At 41.2% G+C, this 19141-nt stretch overlaps 1 protein-coding gene across 3 annotated transcripts; it reads left to right on the top strand.

Moving 5' to 3' along the window:
* Positions 1 to 325: 325 nt before the first annotated feature.
* On the top strand, positions 326 to 18317 carry ptpn9a (protein tyrosine phosphatase non-receptor type 9a). Of its 3 annotated transcripts, none has more exons than XM_076142257.1 (13): positions 326 to 878; positions 6919 to 7062; positions 9665 to 9754; positions 10732 to 10856; positions 11232 to 11337; positions 12094 to 12204; positions 12506 to 12822; positions 13204 to 13291; positions 13652 to 13721; positions 14545 to 14623; positions 14747 to 14897; positions 15365 to 15572; positions 15756 to 18317. In XM_076142257.1, exons 1-13 carry the CDS (start codon positions 846 to 848, stop codon positions 15944 to 15946), a joined length of 1713 nt encoding a protein of 570 aa, XP_075998372.1. In that variant the 5' UTR covers positions 326 to 845; the 3' UTR covers positions 15947 to 18317. The 3 variants fall into 3 exon arrangements, with proteins under 3 accessions (XP_075998372.1, XP_075998374.1, XP_075998373.1); XM_076142259.1 differs by having other exon boundaries at positions 15365 to 15487; XM_076142258.1 differs by lacking the exon at positions 326 to 878 and adding an exon at positions 5530 to 5722.
* The last annotated feature ends 824 nt before the right edge of the window (positions 18318 to 19141 follow it).

Genomic DNA, 19141 nt, shown 5'->3' on the forward strand with positions numbered 1-19141 from the left:
TTGGTACAAGCTACTCAACAAAACTAGAATCTAGATTAGAGGGATGCTATAAAATCTATTTACTAAAAAAAAAACATTATTATCAAAAATGAATCCTCTATAGGTGAGTTACATATAGATAGATAGATAGATAGATAGATAGATAGATAGATAGATAGATAGATAGATAGATAGATAGATAGATAGATAGATAGATAGATAGATAGATAGATAGATAGATAGATAGATAGATAGATAGATGGCTTGATTTCCTGTTTGTTTTCCTATTTTTATGAATGGAGGCGGATGTCTCGTGTTGGTTTCCGTGTTGACCAGCAGGGGGCGGGGCGCCGTGCAGCGAGCGTAAGCATCTATCTCGCTGTGTGTTAAGTTCTGTGGAGCCTCGCAACATAAAGGAGACGGTCTGGGCTCAAACTTACAATTCATGGCATGGATACCTCAGTGTGCAGCAGCCCCCTGAGCTGTGTGAGGTCCGCCGGACGGTTACGAACTCAGCTACCATCGAGCTTCGTCTAGCTGCCGACTGCTGCCCTGTTTTCTTCTTCTTTTTCGTCTCCTCGGTGAAAATTCGACTCCGACCGAAGCGACCCCCCTCCCCGCCCCCCCCTAGTTTTTCGGGCTGATTACCCTTCGTTTTTCTCAGTCAAAGTACGCTTTTCAAAAAGAAAAAGAAGAAACATTTGGCTTATTTTGCAGTGTTTCAAATGCCTTTATAATTCGAGAGGAAGAGGGACAATCCCGCAAACCCCGCTGCACACGAGGGACACACACAGACAGACATTCCGTCGTCTTCCACCTTGTGAGGACACGTCTTGGTTAAGGTGAGCCGAGAGCGTACGGTGACGATGGCAGCTAGTCTATCGGCGGAGGAAGAACAGGTAGGCCCTGAATGCGTCTCACACACACACACACACACACACACACACACACACACACACACATTGTCAGAGTGTTAGCTACAGCCGTGCCTGCCCGTGTTTGTCAATGGCAAGTGCGCAATGGTGAATTTTTCTTGCGAAATTCCGTCGAGAATGCGGAGCGGAAACATTGTGCCTATTTTCTGACGCATTATTTTGCTCTGCTCTCGTTGCATCACCGCGACTTTCCTGTCCGGCGATTGAGCTCAACTGTTGCGAAACTAACCCCCTCTCCTCCGTGAGCCTCTGAAGGGTTAACATGTTGAATTTCATATTTTACTCTTTATAAGCTTTATGGATTTCCAATAAGGAATCGTTACATCATTCAAAACCACTAGGAAACATTTATTTGAAGACGTCTTGCTTTGTTAAATCCAAATGTACAATATCTATATTTATTTTGCGCTTAGTTTTCAAAGGGTTTCCCTCAATTGCGTCCAACTGTATGAAACAAAGTTGAGCATAAAGACTTGAGATCAAATGGGTTTAAAATTGAGCCTTTTCGGAATCAAACATCAAATGAATCTACTTTATAAAGCTTTTCAATGCTGAATAAATATGCAAGTCATCACTTGACTGAGCTGGTAAGAGGTCAGGGTGTGTTTGTCAATGAGAACATTTATTGAGTAAGTGAGACACCAAAACTACATAAGTGAGCATCATATTGATTCTTAAAATATGGCCACTGAAGTCTACAGTTGCATTAACAGCAGCTTTAGCTCTAAGAAAGCTCAAATTAAACCTGCAAATGGACTGGAAGTGGCGTTCAAGGTACAAAGTGGTTGTTGTGCTGAAATATTAATCACTTTGCATTGTCTAGAGTTGATGTCTGTTCTTCAAATTTTCCTCTGTGTTGCTGCTTATGCCAGCACCTCCTCTTCCATCTGTCTCCTCATCATCTGGCCAGCAGAAAGCCTTATCTGGCTACTCCATTTCCTGTGTGAGCCAGGGTCCCGCTAGGGTACCGGATGCCCTTATTACATCCACAGCCGTGTGTGTGTGTGTGTGTGTGTGTGTGTGTGTGTGTGTGTGTGTGTGTGTGTGTGTGTGTGTGTGTGTGTGTGTGTGTGTGTGTGTGTGTGTGTGTGTGTGTGTGTGTGTGTGTGTGTGTGTGTGTGTGTGTGTGTGTGTGTGTGTGTGTGTGTGGGGAGCACAACAGTATGGTCGAACTTCATTCTAAAGGCAGCTGTTAAAAGCATTTCCACCAGACTCGGGGGAAGGGGGAGTATATGAGTTAGAGTGTGTGTGTCTATCATGTGCTTTACTGTGTGTGTGTGTTGTCTACTCCCAGGAAGCAGTGGAGTGAAGGAAAGTGGGGAATAGAGGGAGAGAGTGACGTTATCGACTTCCTGTTTTGGTATCGACTTGTGCCAAATAGGATTCACTGAACTGGAGTGAAGTAAAGCCACTTGGCAGCAGCAGTTATATTGTTGTAAATAGATTAGAATGGCATGTGTAATCATAGAAAAGCTCAGATCCCCTGAAAACGCAGTATGAGTCTTTTCAATAAGGTTGAGGGGTAATCATTAAACAACGATCGCCTCACTCCATGTTCATTAACCACTCCATTGAATTCTCTTCACCTGAACCACAAAGGCCGTCACAGTCCTCTGACTCCAGCTGAAATTTAAACACAATTAACCACTCATTTGTGGTTTCTTCAATCCCATCAATACCATCATTTGTATCAAAGTTGTCAGAGATTTAGGGAATACTTCCTAAATAGCATAGCCTACTGCAACAAACAATACAGAACATATTGGAGACTGTCATGGTTAGCAGTGCAATGCAAAATCACTAAGGCTGCCAATATCGATTATTTTGATCGTCTATGAATCTAAATCCGTTCTTTTACTAATTTCCTTCCATAACCGCCTGTTTCTTCCTGTAAGAGAGAGCAGAGGGAGAAATCTTAATTGAAAATCCCATCAGAAATAGGCCACATTGGTATGGATGTGTTAATCATCCAAACTATATGTAGATTATGGAGTTTGCAAGCTAGAAATTATGTGCATATTTTCACAATAGCCTTGTATTTTATACTACATATGCCTTTGTCGACCAGTGCATCAGTCAAACCTGTGTGTTGTCGTCTTTAACTCTCCTCTATTGAGCTTGAGCTCTTGTGATATCTCCTGTTTGCAGTGTCGAAACACAACTGCATTATACTTTATCTACTTTTATATGAAATGGTCCCAAACATTCACAATAATTTGTGTATTTTGAGCAGTTTATATTTTCACAGTAGCATTTCTTTATCGCAAAGAATTAGTTTGTCTAAGGTTCCCTATGGAGCCATGATTGCAGTGGTACAGATCCTAACTGTTGACTATCAATGGCAATGTCACAAACAGTCAGTGTTGTGATGTTGGTGTGCATGATTAATTGGATATCTTGTCTCATTACCTCCAAAATTATATATATATATATATATATATATATATATATATATATATATATATATATATATATATATATATATATATATATATATTAAATTAGTTTTGTGCCTATCACATCAGATGTTGGTGCTTGTTGGCCAAGATCAAACCCCAACCTGGCACAGTGGTTCCTGAAACTAATCTAATCAATGCGGTATCGACAGCAAATATCGACACCATCAATACACATCCCCTAGCATTATACAAGCGCCCGTAGAACCAGGATTATGTAATGTCAGCTGTGAATTGGGAGGGGTGGACATCGCCTGAATTGGCCCACTCAGCACTGATCAAGGACAACTGAGGCGGTGATGATGGGGGAGAGTTCAGATAAGTCTTGATTTAAATTTACGAGAACCTCTTGGAGCATCTGTTTAGAGTATTGGCAGAATGTATAAACAAGAATTGAATAGCTTCAAATTGATAATCAAGAACTTGAAAGGGAACGCTTTTGCCATATTAGAACATGAGCAAGTCAGGCAAATATTTATGTATCCTTCAGGAATTCAAGAAGTCACTCCTCCGCAGTGAGTCTTCTACTGCAATCCGGTGTGCTGTCATGAAAACAAACTTGTCCATCCTCAAATTCCACTCTTTGCGGATGTGGCCCCTAGTGCGGAAAAACCAAATACCACTGGCTTCTCCCGGAACAGAGGGTCACTGGCTGGAGTTGGCAGCCTCTCCTTAAAAGGCTAAGGGAGAGCAGCTGTCAGACCACTGGAATCGCAGAAAACCTTGTGTACCTGACGGCAGTCTGAGAGGAAGTTGTCTTTGGCAAACAACGATGGATTTATGTTTCACCCTTCTTTGGATGGTACTTGTGAATTGCCTTTTTAAGACAGTAACAGAAACTTTACAAAAGGCATGTAATGGATGCCTAGAAACAACAACTGACACAATGACGGGTGATGTGGATGCCAACTTTGTAGATCCAGCGACCAGAGAGTTTTTGAACTGGCTCACCAAAATGCAACCAAGATGAACCATTCAATCATTCAAGTCTTGACCTTAATCTCTCTCTCTGCTGAAACCATCCAAGTGTTTCAGTTTGCAGTAGCGAGTCCCGAATCATCCTCTTCCAAATGATCTCCAGTAGATCAAGATCCACTTGAATATGCGACATGAAACTTGTTGGGTGATGCGATAACAGTATGTCAGAGATTAAGATGTGTGTGTGTACAAGCTGCAAATATAGACCATAAATTCAGACTGGTTGTGATGTGCACAACTTATCGAAGGCCATGTGCGTCAATTACAGCATCATCTTCCTGCTGGACGGTACCCAAGATCCACACATTCCCATCACAAACTCATGCTCATAGACATTTTTTCATGTTGCATTCAGCTTTCATTCCATCATCCAAGTTCGTGTTTTGCACATTGTCTGGGCTTGTTAAATGGTCTTCTCGTTTAAAGTGGAAGTTACGCCACATGACTTGGTTTAGGGAGCCGTTGTTGTGCTTCCCAGCATCTGTTGCCATCTGTCTACTAATGCTAGGTGCTAGCCTAGCGCTTCTGCTCGGCTTCAACACACAACTTCATCTTTGTGTGTCTGCAAGGAACACCGGTGGGGAGAGAACATATCATTTATATGGCTCTGCTCTTAGCCTTTTGTTAATCCACTTGATTTAATCCATTAATTTGAACCCCTAAATGACTTAACCGTTCCAATAGATGCAAAACAACAATGTTTTCTCGCTTTGCTTTACTGATCTATTAATATAGATTAAAACTGAAATTTTCTCATCATTATCCCGGTTGGAAGTTTACTTCCATGTCTCTCCGAAAGTTTTTTTTTTTTGGCATCTAGTGTACAGATAAATCTTTTAAATTTAACTAGAATCAAAACAAATACTATCTCCAATATTTCTAATCCGACGGTCACTGCGGGACCATATCACTAGTCAATTCTTGCTCGTACTATTATGCATTTCCCATCATGAGAACGGGAACTGAAGCGATGTGAGCCGTGTCAAGTGCAGTCTCTCCTTCAGCCCTTGAATGTTAAGGCTTTAGAACGGAGCAGAAGCCGCAGGTTGGCTCGTCTCTGAAAGCGCTGGCTTTCCTGAGCAGAGACACTGGCATCCTGTCTTCTGGCTCAGCACCTGTCAGTGATCGTTTTGTATTCCTGAAAAGCCGCAGACTCCCAGAACTTCACTTCCTGTGTCCCATGCATGCCCCACCACTGCTGTGCCTGACCAGAGAAGCGGAACCCTGTGTTAAGTGTGAGCTTTCATTGCCTCCTCTGTCGCCTTTTGACGATTCACCGGGTGCTGACTTGATAACGCAACGGGTGCTGGGACCTGAAGGAGGGCAGGAAGTCACTGAAAGGACACATTTGCGAGATGTGTGGAATCTTTTATGGTAAACCTACGTTGGCCAATTCATTCTGTGATTTCAATTGACACAATAAATCAGAATAGGCTGTTCTAAATTAGTTTTCATGTTTGTAGTTATATATCTAGCTTATTTTACTAGTATAAATGATGGCATAGGGTTCTCCTTGTTTGTAACCATTTTGTCTGCCCATGTTGCCTGTTCCTGGTTCTTTCCTGTGTTTGTAGCCAGATTAACTGGAAACTAATTACCATGTTCACTCAAACACAGCTGCTTGATGCACACGCAGGCTTTAGTACCGGAAGGTTTTTTGACTCACTCTTCTTCCGTGCGAAGAAGAATGAAAGTCAAACAAGAAGGCTCGGGTTACCATAAACCTGCAGGCTGTGGAAGAACAATATTATTTCAATCTGCGACATCGAACAAATATATAATTTGACCCCTGACCACAGCAATTCAGGATAGGGGTACATAACCAAAACCTAAAATATATAAGAATAGCATGGAAACTACAACATTTTATATTTAATCTTTACACATCAATTTTGACACGTATTCTTCTAGCCAACACACAAACACTACATTGTAGCCGCTCATGAGATAAGCTCATGTACTGCAACAATTCATGCCATCAGAAAAATGTAATGTTAATAAAGGCTTTATCTCCCTTTTTCAGTTTTTGAAGCTTTTTTGTGCACTTTCTCACAGTACACAGGAAACTGTATGATCAGTGTGTTGTGTATTGAATGTTTTAATGTGTGTATGGCTCATTCTTTGTGTATACTTGTAGTCTACGAGTGGTACCAGAGAAATAATATAGTTGTTTGTGTAATATTGAAATTTTAATGTGCATGTAATGCATGTGCGTGTATTATATACATATACATTCAAAACAACACAACTTTCCCCGTCACATGACATGAACAGCGGAAACAGGAATGAAAGATGGCTCAGTTTGCTCGGTGCATTTGCTCCTGTCCTTTGCATGTGCACACTGTATTCTCTTTACCCTGAACACAGCTCCCATTGTGCTCCAGATTAAGTGATAGCATATGAAACACAATCACAGACATCTTGCCAGACATAAAATGTGTCTAATATTCTATCACACCATACACTTCCTCAAAGGATGTATCAAGTTTAAAGCCTAGTTTCACTTCCTTCCTGTTTGACCTTCAATTATGACAGTATGAAGTATGTGGCCACATGTGTTTCTGTTTCAGGCTACCAAGCAGTTTCTAGAGGAAATCAACAAGTGGACCAGCCAGCATGGTGTGTCACCGTTGTCCAGGGATTTGGCTGTCAAGTTCCTCATGGCTCGCAAATTTGATGTCCTCCGAGCCATCGAGCTATTCCACAGCTACAGGGTAAGAAGAGTTTGAGTGCAGTTACAGCACTGTAACACTTGAGGTATGATGGCAGAGCTGGAAGCCATAATGGAGATTCCCAACACAGTATAAGATAACACTCTGACCAACGGATTCTACATGGCTTGGGAAGCATTCAGCAGCAGTGGACACGACGAGTAAAAAGCGGATGTTTGTCACATTTGAAGGAGGAAAAAACCCTCTGGCTAGTGATTTATGTACATATCAGGCAACACATCATGTTACATCCTGTGGAATATTTTTAATGCAGCAAGGCCGAATCCATCTTAACAAAACCAGGTCATTCGTTTAAACAAAAAGATGAATGTCTAAAGATGACACCAACTGATAAAAGGCACCTCAAACAAAACTGAAATGGAACATGAAGAGCATCTGTGCTACACCTACAGCTCGGTAAACCAAAAGGCGTTTTCCAGTGAACAGATTTCTTCATAAGCTGAAGAAAGAGATGGTCTGAACAGATGCACCCAAACCTGGGGCCAGACACACACATAAACAGTAAAGTATGCACCAGAGGGATATTTCAAGCAGCAGCACGCAGGCTTAGCCAGTTTGCCAGATAACTTAAGGCCTCTTATGAAATAACTTGCATTGTAATTGCGAATGCTTTTAGTTTGAAAGACTGTGATGGTTCTTATAAGCATGACGGATCTGCTTCATCTGTTTGTTCATTTACCGACATAGATGTTATTTTCCATGTTGCTTCCTGTTTGTCGGAGTTGGGCTTCAATCCTCAGAATGGAGCGGTCGATGCTGCAGAAACGTGGCAAGACCGGAAGGTGTAGCTGGCTAAGATGGGCGGCCTCTAAGCACTCACTGAGGGCAGAGGCTAATCAGATGAAGTTGAGAAAAGATGACTTGACCAAATATGACAGAAATAGCAGTCGGTGACCTTGGTAACATTATCACCATCGTAATGATGATGAAGATGAAACCTCAAGGGCAGAAGCAATGGATTAGACTGAAGGTCTCATTTGCTTTATGATCTGAAAATAACATCCAGATAATGACACAATCACAACCTTCTCCTCTGAGCTGACATAATAAAGATCAGGGAGTCAAGGGAACTGTCTTAGTTCCTATATTGTCTTCATGGCTGTAAAACTCAACCTGGCAAATGTGAGAATGACTCTAGGTTGATATTACAACACTGGATAATTCCACATGAAATAGGCTTCGTCTGCTCCAGCTGATCCATTGTAGCGAATGGAACGTTTCCAGGCATCTCATACACCCTAATGAACTGAATAGCTCCAAGACGTGTCTGGATTTGACCGCTTATCTTCAGTCATGTTACTTTAATCACAAAGGTTGGTCTTGTTTCAGCAATGAATACTTGACTTGCATAAATGCGTCTCATTTATGAAAACCTTGAATGTGACTTTGAGGAGGTTTAGTATCTCGCTGCCACGCCACAGGTCATTTAACTCTGTTAACTGCTGCATCAGCAGGGACACAGGCTGGGTGCAAGTAATTTGTCAGGATAAACTCAGGGGGGAATTTTCCAGAGAGCGACTTCTTTGGAACGGGGGGGTATGCGGCAATAGGCCAAGCTGGCCTTCAAGCTGAGGTGTTCAGTCATACGAGTAAAGCCTGGCATTTCCAATCAACCTGACTGCATGTCTGAAACAGAAACGCAGTGCTTGGATGAAAAATTAAGCAGCACAAATGCAAAAAAAATTGGGATCTAGGCATATTCTTGACATTTTACAGTGCGTTATTAGTTGGCTTGTCAAAGTTTTGTCATAGTCTCAGTATATGTAGTCAACTCAAGATATTAAAGTCCAATGTCAGCTGCCAAAAAGGAATCTGGAGACTGTATTAAAAAGAGCAGTGTAGGCGGCTATCCACAAACGTTTGTTAGCCGCGAAGGGCTAAGACAGGGACGTCGGTCAGACACGCTGTTTCTTGTTCTGGAGACGTCAATGCACTCTTACTCTCTTCATTGGCAGAATGAACAGTGGATTCTCCTGCCCATCTTATTCCTTATTTATTTATTTAACATTCTCTTGAGCGATCTCATTAGTGGTAAACAGAAAGTATCACTCCCCTCTCACCCACTCTCCAATACAATTCCAAACTGAACTGACCCACAAACAGGTGCAAATAATCACTAATCACCGCTACGCTCCGTGAAGCACACACGTATACACACTCGCACCGATTCACACAGACACACGCCCACACAGATGCACATCCACCATCAAGTGACCAACAAGCAGGAATGCAGTTGTTATAGGTTGGATGACTCTTCCACATGGCTGGTTAGGTCAACTTCATTGTTGGTTTGGGAAATGATATTTAATAGTCATAGCCAATTTCATTTGGGTCCATGATAAATAAACTGGCCAATAAAATGGAGAAATACCTTCCACACCTGGGCTCTCAAGTCAAAGCAAAAGACTGGGCAAAGAGCGCCTTTGGGTGGAAGAAATATAGATGCAGCCTTAGGACGGGCATTCATAGAGGGGGGGTCCTCCTCACAGGAAAGTCAGGCGTATTAGACTATTGTTCCCACAAAGGAATTCACCTCAAATTAGCTGAAACGTGACTACACCTGCTGCGATGTGTTTTTCTGCAGGAAACGCGTCTAAAAGAGGGAATCGTCCGGCTCCAGCCACAGGAGGAACCTCTGCGCTCCGAGCTGCTCAGTGGGAAGTTCACTGTTTTGGTAAGTTTGTGTGTGTGTGTGTGTGTGTGTCAATTAACCCCTGAACCTGTAGCCAACTGAAATTGTATAGAATAATAATTGATAAGACGGAACTGTGTTATTGTGAGATGGACCTGCTTTCAACAATTTCCCTGGAGATAAATAATCTCTTCTGATTGCCTGATGGGTCTTTTCTTCTATTTTCTCTGTGGGCTTGTTTCCCTTGTGCAACTTCAAATTGAATTGTAAGATATTAGGGACTTTGTCAACCCAATTCAGCCACTTCCTTGTGCCAGATAAAATGAATCCTTTGTCATCCAAATTACAGCCATAAAAGATGCTCCTCAGCACGCACAGTCTCCTAGTCCCTTTCCTTCTCTCCTTCCTTCCTCATTGACATGCCATAGTGGCATTGATTGTACACATCCTCTTGTTTGATGTTGCCGTTGTCCAGCCTCAGCAGTGAGCCACATATCCTGTCGAGGTATTTTTAGTCCCACAGCAGAGAACACAGGCTTGACTTGCTTACAAAGGATGGTTCCGGAGCATCTTTCGCCTGTGGCTTCCTTTAACCAAAGAGCCACAAATTAGTGTGACAAAAGATGCCTTTAACACTAATCATGTTTGACACGAAGTGTATGTTCTGTGTGTCTCTCGTGAGAAAGGGGCTGTAAGAATCTGCCTCTTTGTTGACAAGCAATGCTCCTCCTGTTATATTGTTGATGGCCCTTTCTTTGGCAGAACGCCAGTAACCAGCATGGAACCTAAGTGCCCCCCTGTGGTCATTGTTCGCTCTTCATTCTACATTGCTTCCATTTGGCTGCCATATCCAGTTAACTCCTTCAAGGAACTGAAAATAAATCTCATCACATTTGTTGCATCTTCTAAGTAACTGTCAAAGAAGGACAAATCCTAAAATAGTACAGAGACTTTGACTTTGTCATGCTAAAATGATGTCATTCACACTTAGTTGAAGGCCTGTATGTTGTGTATTCCAGAGTGTACGGGACCCTTCAGGGGCCTCTATTGCCTTGTACACAGCCAAACTCCATCACCCCAACAAGACAGGAAATCATGTGGTGCTTCAAGCCCTCTTTTACCTCCTGGATCGTGCGGTTGAGAGGTGAGGACTCTGCAATACTTCACTCAATGTATTTTTAGGTAGAGAGGCATCATCAATATTTCACATATAAATCTTCAGAATTTGTGGCTCTAGTGTATTTGTCCAAGAGAAACCCCTGAAATATCAAACCAGATCTGATTGTTAAAACTAAATTTGTTTCAATTGACAATTTTTCTTTGCCTTCATTATTTTCCTTCATGGGTGATTTTCATCAGAAATGTTCAAAACAAAGGGTCGTTCATGGCTTCCTGCACTAGCAATATCCTAACATTTGACTTGTATTTGTGTCTGGCTGGTTTTAGGATGGAGTTGGTGACTAACTGCCCCTTCTGATAACGACACAATTTCATCAGTATTTCTTTGTTTTTCCATCAGCTTTGAGACTCAGAGGAACGGCCTGGTGTTCATCTACGACATGGCAGGTTCCAACTACACAAACTTTGAGCTGGACCTGAGCAAGAAGATTCTCAACTTGCTAAAGGTTAGAACACCAGAGCAGCATTTTACTTATGCACAGGAAGTGTGTCTTGTTTTGCACAGTTAATCACCAAACAAATGGAAACTGCTGAGCAGAAGAGATGTTATGCTTCCATTTTGCAGAACAATGGCGCCAATTATGTCAAACAACTTCTTCAGAGCTAAATTGTAGGTAACGTTGTTCACATTAGTTCTGGAGTATCAGAAAGTACATAGTTAGAGAAAATACCGAATAAATAACCACAACTCACTAACAGCAATTCTAAAACTTACAAATACAAAGGATATTTAATATAATAATTTTTAATTTAGATTTGTTTCAGGTAAAGGAAAGACTCTGCTCTCAATCTGCAATAGAGCATTTAAGACATTGTGCATATCTGCTCTGATCGAAGTGCCTGGTCAAAATTAATGACTTGCCTGTGTTGCTTCTTTTGCAGGTATGTGTATATCTGTTCAAAAACTGACCGTGGTAATTAAGTTGTCAGTCAAGATGAATAATGTATAAATGCGCTGATTATTTGTGATAATTGTGTACGTTTGATCATCCTTTTTGTTTTGGTCAGCCTCAGGAAAGGCACAACTAATCAGAGTGACTTAGCTAATGTTTGACTATGATTTTACACTCCATTTGATTTCAGAACCCAGCTATTGCAGGAAATTGCTTTGAATTGTTGACTTTCAATTAAGCATAAAATAAAAGGTGCCTACACTGTCACATTCGGTGACATAACTGTTGGATGTCGTCTTTATCCACCAGGGGGCGTTCCCTGCCAGGCTGAAGAAGGTGTTGATTGTCGGAGCTCCTGTTTGGTTTCGAGTGCCCTACAACCTGCTCAGTCTGCTGCTCAAGGAGAAACTTAGGGAGAGGGTAAATGGAGCAGCTTGTTTCTCATTTGTGGCTTTCTCACAGCTGCTTTGCTATATCAGTCATTATATGCTCTCTGTCAATCATGTTCCTCATGGGAACTGGATAAAATCTTGCTTATTTTGTGGGTGGAGTAAATGCGATTATATCCAGGTTGATTGGTCGGTTGGGTCTCGCTGCCTCCATCTGTGCCTCCCTTGTGTTTTTATTTTTCCTAACTTTAATTTCATGGAATTGTCTTGACAATGCTCAAGGCATTATGCACCCAATTCAGGGTGGGTAAACACTACTTATTGTGTTCCAGGTTCAGATGGTGAAAATGGCAGAGCTGCGCCAACATCTTCCTAGAGATTGTCTCCCCCAACACCTTGGCGGCCTGCTCCCTCTTGACGCATACAGCTGGAACCAGCAGCTATTGGCTGGTCAGAACGGCCGGGTCGATCCTGTGGACGAGCTGGTGTGCGTCCCTTTAGAGGATACCTCCATTCATAGCCCGGGGCTTGAGGCAATGCGCCCTCAGGAGCTGCTGACGCACCTCGGCAGGCTTCAGCGCTCAGGAATCCATCAGGAGTATGAGGAGCTCCGCAGAGAACCTCCACCTGGAACCTTCCTTTGTTCACAGTGAGTTTACAGCAGTAGACACACTGCTGAGGAGTTCAAGTTAGCATGCATAGCCCTTTTGCATTGCCCTTTTTAAGATTGTGGCAAGTAACAAGTGAGTGAAGAAACTAATGAGCCTTGAAACTGTAACGGCTACTAATCCATTCATTACATCGATTGGAATTTGGGACCGTAAAAATATACTATTGCTATACTAATACTATTGCCCAGGATCAGTTGAATGCAGTTGGTACCTGCTATAATGGAAATACTGCTGTTCAGTGATACTACTGCTGCAAGCACTATTTGTAAACCGTCGCTGTTAAGTGTTGGAGGAAGTGTTGGAGGAAGCTGGCTACAGTAACGTATATCCCTGCTAATTGTCAACATTTCTGTCTACAGAGCAGCTTTCAATCAGGAGAGGAATCGTTACGGAGATGTGCTGTGCCTCGATCAAACAAGAGTCCGTTTGAAAACCAGACGAAACGAGGTTGGTGTACTTGAAACTCTTCATTTACCTGCATGCAACCAACACTATTGCTTCCACTCACATTCACACATGACTGCACAGAAACGCTGTCAGTACTCTGCTTTAAGTCAGCTGGTGCTTTCTCAGCCCAAGCAGATCATAAATAAAATTTTGCCGTTCTGCTGCACTTCTGCCTATTGAGACAATTTCACACCCCACTAGCCCCACGAAGACAAACCAGTTCTTTAATCTTATCCAGGTCACCACATCACATACTTTGCAAAAATGCTCATGTAATGCTCATTTAAGTGTTTTATAGGTTACCTTTGACATTGTAAGAACTTTATCCACCATTGTGAGACAGCTGTGTTATTCCCATAGAGATCAGACTACATCAATGCGAGCTTCATGGATGGCTACAAACAGAAGAATGCATACATTGGAACACAAGGTATGATTATTTACTTTTTAATATATTATTTTAGGTTAGTATGGTCTCTGAATTACTGAAAAAATGTAAGATACATATGTTTGTTCTATCAGAGCTCAGTTTTTTTGACTTTGGTTGTAAATTATTTCAAAATTGCACTCAACTTGAACAATTTGTTCTAATAACAAATCAATCAATTTAAACTCTTAAAGGGGGGTTATAACCATAAAACTGAATGGTGCAAACATATCAGTGAGGAATCCCTGAGTAATATGTTTAAGGCAGAGCAGTGAAATGTACAGGGACTGATCCAAGAAAGCATATGAGGCAGAAAAAAAGGATGAAATATGGTGTAGCAAAAATGGGATTAGGCCAGAAACAACATCCACAGAGATTGTTACGGCACCCACTTCCACTGCCAAGTAGAAACACCACATTGGCACTGAGATTCAGCTGGCAGCCTGAATAGATCCAACTCTGACCTGAAGCTGTGAAAGGGAGCTTTAGCTCATGTAATTGTTCAGGACATAAGGATTCCGTATTGTTTGAGCAGACGTTTATTTGCTGATGGGAGAATGACGGCGAAGAGAGGGTTGCATGAATAATGGTGAGTGGGGGTCTAACATCAGAAGGAGTTCCTTAATACTAACAATCAGAAACACTGTCTGATGATCACTTGGCGCAAATGGACAGCTGAGAAAAGAGGGTGGGACTCTGGGTAATTAAGCTTTGTACTCAGTTTGAATACCAATGTGTGCAATGCAATAGTTAAATATTTCAATAACCGATTCAGCCATTTAAGCACACAATTGTAATCTTTGTTCTATCCCTTTTCATTGTCTAGGCCCACTGGAAAAGACCTACAGTGATTTCTGGAGAATGGTGTGGGAACAAAACGTTTTTGTTATCGTTATGACAACCAGGTAATTTAAATTGATAGAAAGTAGTAATCCAAGCTCAAGTCTTGAGTTAAAGGGTCATTTGAGGTGAGATAGAAGTGGCTAAAATTCCCATAATGAGATTGTGTTCCTGCGTGTGTGCTGCAGGACAGATGAGGGGGGTCGCAGGAAGTGTGGACAGTATTGGCCTCTAGAAGAAGGGGGGCAGGAGGTCTACGGCCATATGGCAGTGGTGAACCAAAGGGTGGACCACCACACTCACTACAACCATACCACCCTCGAACTGCACAACACTGAGGTACAGCCGTCTGATGTCCATATCCAGATATACTTTACGAAGTGATTAGTCAAATGATTTAAGCAATCTGTAGAATGCATAGTAAAGAGTGGACATTGTTAAGAATCAGAATAAAAAATCAAATTAAAAACACACAAAATTAAATAAACAAATTAACTAGATTAAATAAAGTTCAATTTGCAAGTTACTAAGTGGTCAGTGGAAGACCCGGGCCTTGGTAACTTGCACATTGAACTTTAGATAATTGTTAAATTGAAAGTTTTAGCAGTGAGTTGATATTATGAAGGCTTCCAATTACTCTTGGTCATACCGCAGAAAATCTTCTCCATGTAGCTCTCAAATAAGTCAGAATAAGGCTTGACTGTTGTTTGTAGGTTCTGACATGATTGAGTGATGATTTACCATTGACTACGTCATAGCTGTCGCCATACTAAACTGCTTATCTAACTCATTTCCTCTCCAATCAGACATGTGAACAGAGACAAGTGAGTCATTTCCAGTACCTCAGCTGGCCTGACTACGGCGTTCCCACCTCAGCGGTGACTCTTATCGACTTCCTCGGAGCTGTGAAGAGACAGCAGAGGAAGATGGTGAGGGCTTTGGGATTGCAGTGGGCAGGCCACCCACAAGGGCCCCCTATGGTGGTTCACTGCAGTGCGGGGATAGGGAGAACAGGTCAGACCCTCAGGTTGTGCCTCTTCTGCTAAGAGTGACTGCTGATTATGTGTACATGACATTATGTGTTTGACAAAAGCAATTTGTTTGCAAAATACACCAATTTCAAGTTTTTCCAGTAAAGTAGTAACATTTAGTTGAAGTTGAATCAATCTGTGTTGATGGGTACCATGTGATTTGCAGGTACCTTCTGTGCCCTGGACATCTGCCTGTCCCAGCTACAGGACGTTGGCTCACTAAATGTATGCCAGACAGTGCATCGCATGAGAACACAGAGAGCCTTCAGCATTCAAACCCCAGACCAGTACTACTTCTGCTACAACGCCATTTTGGAGCACGCCCAAAGGCAGGGCCTGCTCCCGACCAATCAGTGAGCTTCTGCGCCAATGTCCCAAACGATCAACGAGTCCTTAGGTTTCTACAGTTAATCCAATAGCCACGAAGTGTGACCATTTAGTGAGCCTGGGAACGTTTCTTCACAGAAGCAGAGATTAATCTGTCTTTCTTCATTGGTAGGCCAGACGAAGACAATACTGAGACAAGAAATGCTTAAGTGCCGAGATTACTGTGTTTCAACGTGATAACATTCTGGCTGCCAACAATGTGACATTTTGTTGTTAAACGTATCTTAGATAACATTCTTGTGATAGCGTGAACAAACTGCTTTTGCATTATGCAGTGGTCAGGCACATGGGATGAGGTGATCAAGGTGATTTTCATTTATTTTCTACTTTAAACTGATGGTTTAGGGACCTTTTAGAAAGTAATTATTTCAACAATGAACATGAAATTATCGACTCATCAGTTATCGCTTAATTTTTCAATACAGTTATAAAAGGTAACATGATCATCCTGCTTCAAAAGCACAAAATATTGCTGCAAAATACCTCAACTATATTTGCAACCAAATGTTTTCCCGTAATAACCTCCTGAATCTTCCCAATTTACAATACAGTATCTTGGTTGGATTCATAGGATTAACTTGGATTAACTGTTTTGAAGAAAACTGTAAAGCGACAGTAGCTAGTGTGCAGCTATTAGAGATTCTGTTGGCATGGAGGGTAAACGGATGCTGAACCAGTTAAGTTCATTTTGGGATGGATTATTCCCTTACATAATTACACCATGCAACAATTACATAGTTTTACACTTCTGTCCAGTCTGCCTTTAGTTCACTGCAGTGCAAATTAATGCTGAAGCATAGCATATTGTCATTTAAGGTAATGGTATAAGCTAGCTTTGCATCATGTCAAAAGTGCCATACTGAACGCAAGGGTGTGACACTGCCACTAGAATTTTGGTCACACAACAAACTGATCAGAAGGTTTGCGGTTCTGAGACAGTAAAAACCATTTAATTGGGTAGACATGCACATGTGAGATGATCACGCTATCAACTCTGCAGTGTCTGATCACATCGTCTCTGATGTTACAGTAATATGTGTGAATTCCTCTTGGTCTATTTTTGTTTCTTTTCCACTTCATCCACTGAAACCCAGGCCAACCTGACTAAAAGTAGAGTCGCCAATGTCAATGACCACGTTTGCTCACTAGCAGTGCCATCATGCTTCAGTGTATGCGCTGGTATGTAATTGCTAAACCTCCCTGCACGTCCACACACACACCACAGTCACACTTCTTTGGAGCAGTCGTGCTGCAAAGACTATGTCATTGAGGTGAACATCTGGCATCAGTTTAAGACCTCATGAGTAGTGCAATATTTTTTGTTTCTATATATACAAATCGTGTTCTTGGCACTTTTAAATAACTATTCCAAACGTGCTCTGAGATTAGTCGCTATATTGATATAGTGAGATGACAATGAATTAGCAGTCATTCTGTTGGTTGCCATTTGATGCTGAGATAACTTAAAATTGTTAAATGGAGTTAATTACATTTTAGCTTTGACTTTTTGTAATATTATGCATAGTTCTTTATTGGGACATCAAGAGGATTTTACAGGGAAAGTAGAAATTAAAATGAGTAAAATTGAAACCAGTAAAGTCATTTGCAGCCACTTGAAAGTCAAATGGTGACTGAAATATATTTCCATCATTATTATTTTCTACTGACTCCTGTGGTTCATCTGGTCCCAGTATCCTGTCATGATTATAGAGTACACATACAAAAACTGACGTCTGTGTGTGTGAGATACTTTACATTATGTTGTTGTTGGGTGAAAAAATTGTTCTTTACTACAGAATTCATATTGAATTTGCTTGTAGTGAGGTCTTTTTTTAAGTCTGCCATCTTCATACACGCTGATTTTAGATTTATTTGACCTTTTCAACGATGTATTCAAAATGTGCTGTATTTTATTTTTCTATGCCGTTTAGCAACTGTTTTCATATGATTATCCAAGTTAGTCATACATTTTATATTTGCTCTGTTATAACCTGTTTTATCATATTGAATCAAGCTATACTGTATTAAATACAAACTTATGTCAATGTGCACATTGTGGTTTTTTTATGATGTGTGGAATTCCCTACGCTTCAATTTTCCACTTAAGAATTTACAGTATTTTTGTTTACACACCACTTTTTTCAGCTTTTAATAAGTTTTGACCATCTTGTAGATAATTGCTATGTAAGTATATTATTGAACAAGTGCCACAGAACGCTTTACAGAAAAACAAAGAATGAGCAGTGTTTATGTTTAAAGGACATTTAAGAGGTGTGCAGGCTATCTACATGTTTTAGAATAGAATGAGAAAGAATAAAACCTTTAAAATGACAAACCTTAATTCAACTTTGGTTTGATTTTTCTCAACAATGTGTTTCATGGTCTGATTTCTGTCAGGTAAATGCTATTCTACCTCTCTGTGTATGTTTCCTGTCTCTCCATGGCCCATATTTTCACTTATAGTTGTGGTCAAAAGTTTACATACACTTGTAAAGAACATGTATGTCATGGCAGTCTTGAGTTTCCAATAATTTCTACAACTCTTATTTTTCTGTGGTAGTGATTGGAGCCCATACTTCTTAGTCACAAAAAAACATTCATGAAGTTTGGTTCTTTGTATGAAGTAATTATGGGTTGACTGAAAATGTGACATTTTCTGCTGGGTCAAAAGTATACATACAGGAATGATAATATTTGGTTACATGTCCCATGCCCAGTTTCACCTCAACTAGGCGCTTTTGGTAGGCATCCACAAGCAACTGGTTGAATCTTTGACCACTCCTCTTGATAGAATCGGTGTAGTTTAGCTAAATCTGTTGGCTTTCTGACATGGACTTGTTTCTTCACACTGTCCACATGTTCGCGAGTCAGGACTTTGGGAAAACCATTCTAAAACCTTCATTCGAGTCTGATTTAGCCATTCCTGTAGCCTTCCTTCCTTTCTTCATCATTCCATTTACTTTCTGTAAAGCACCAGTTCCATTGGCAGCAAAACAGGCCCAGAGCATAATACTACCACCCCCATGCTTGATGGTCGGCATGGTGTTCTTGGGGTTAAAGGCATCACTTTTCTCTCCTGCAAACACATTTCTGGTCATTGTGACCAAACAGCTAAATTTTAGTTTCATCTGACCACAGAACGTGGCCCCAGAAGGCCTTTCTTTG

Source organism: Genypterus blacodes, unplaced genomic scaffold (genome assembly GCF_046128005.1).
Source record: "Genypterus blacodes isolate CSIRO-AG114 ecotype Tasmania unplaced genomic scaffold, CSIRO-AGI_Gbla_v1 ptg000021l_1, whole genome shotgun sequence".
In the NCBI taxonomy this organism is placed as follows: Eukaryota; Metazoa; Chordata; class Actinopteri; order Ophidiiformes; family Ophidiidae; genus Genypterus; species Genypterus blacodes.

Bases quoted from the DNA above. Each gene is read 5' to 3' on its own strand.
- ptpn9a (XM_076142257.1), top strand. From the start codon at position 846: ATGGCAGCTAGTCTATCGGCGGAGGAAGAACAG. The intron at 11,338-12,093 runs GTTAGAACACCA...TTTATCCACCAG, and splicing joins AGATTCTCAACTTGCTAAAG to GGGGCGTTCCCTGCCAGGCT. The intron at 12,205-12,505 runs GTAAATGGAGCA...ATTGTGTTCCAG, and splicing joins AGGAGAAACTTAGGGAGAGG to GTTCAGATGGTGAAAATGGC.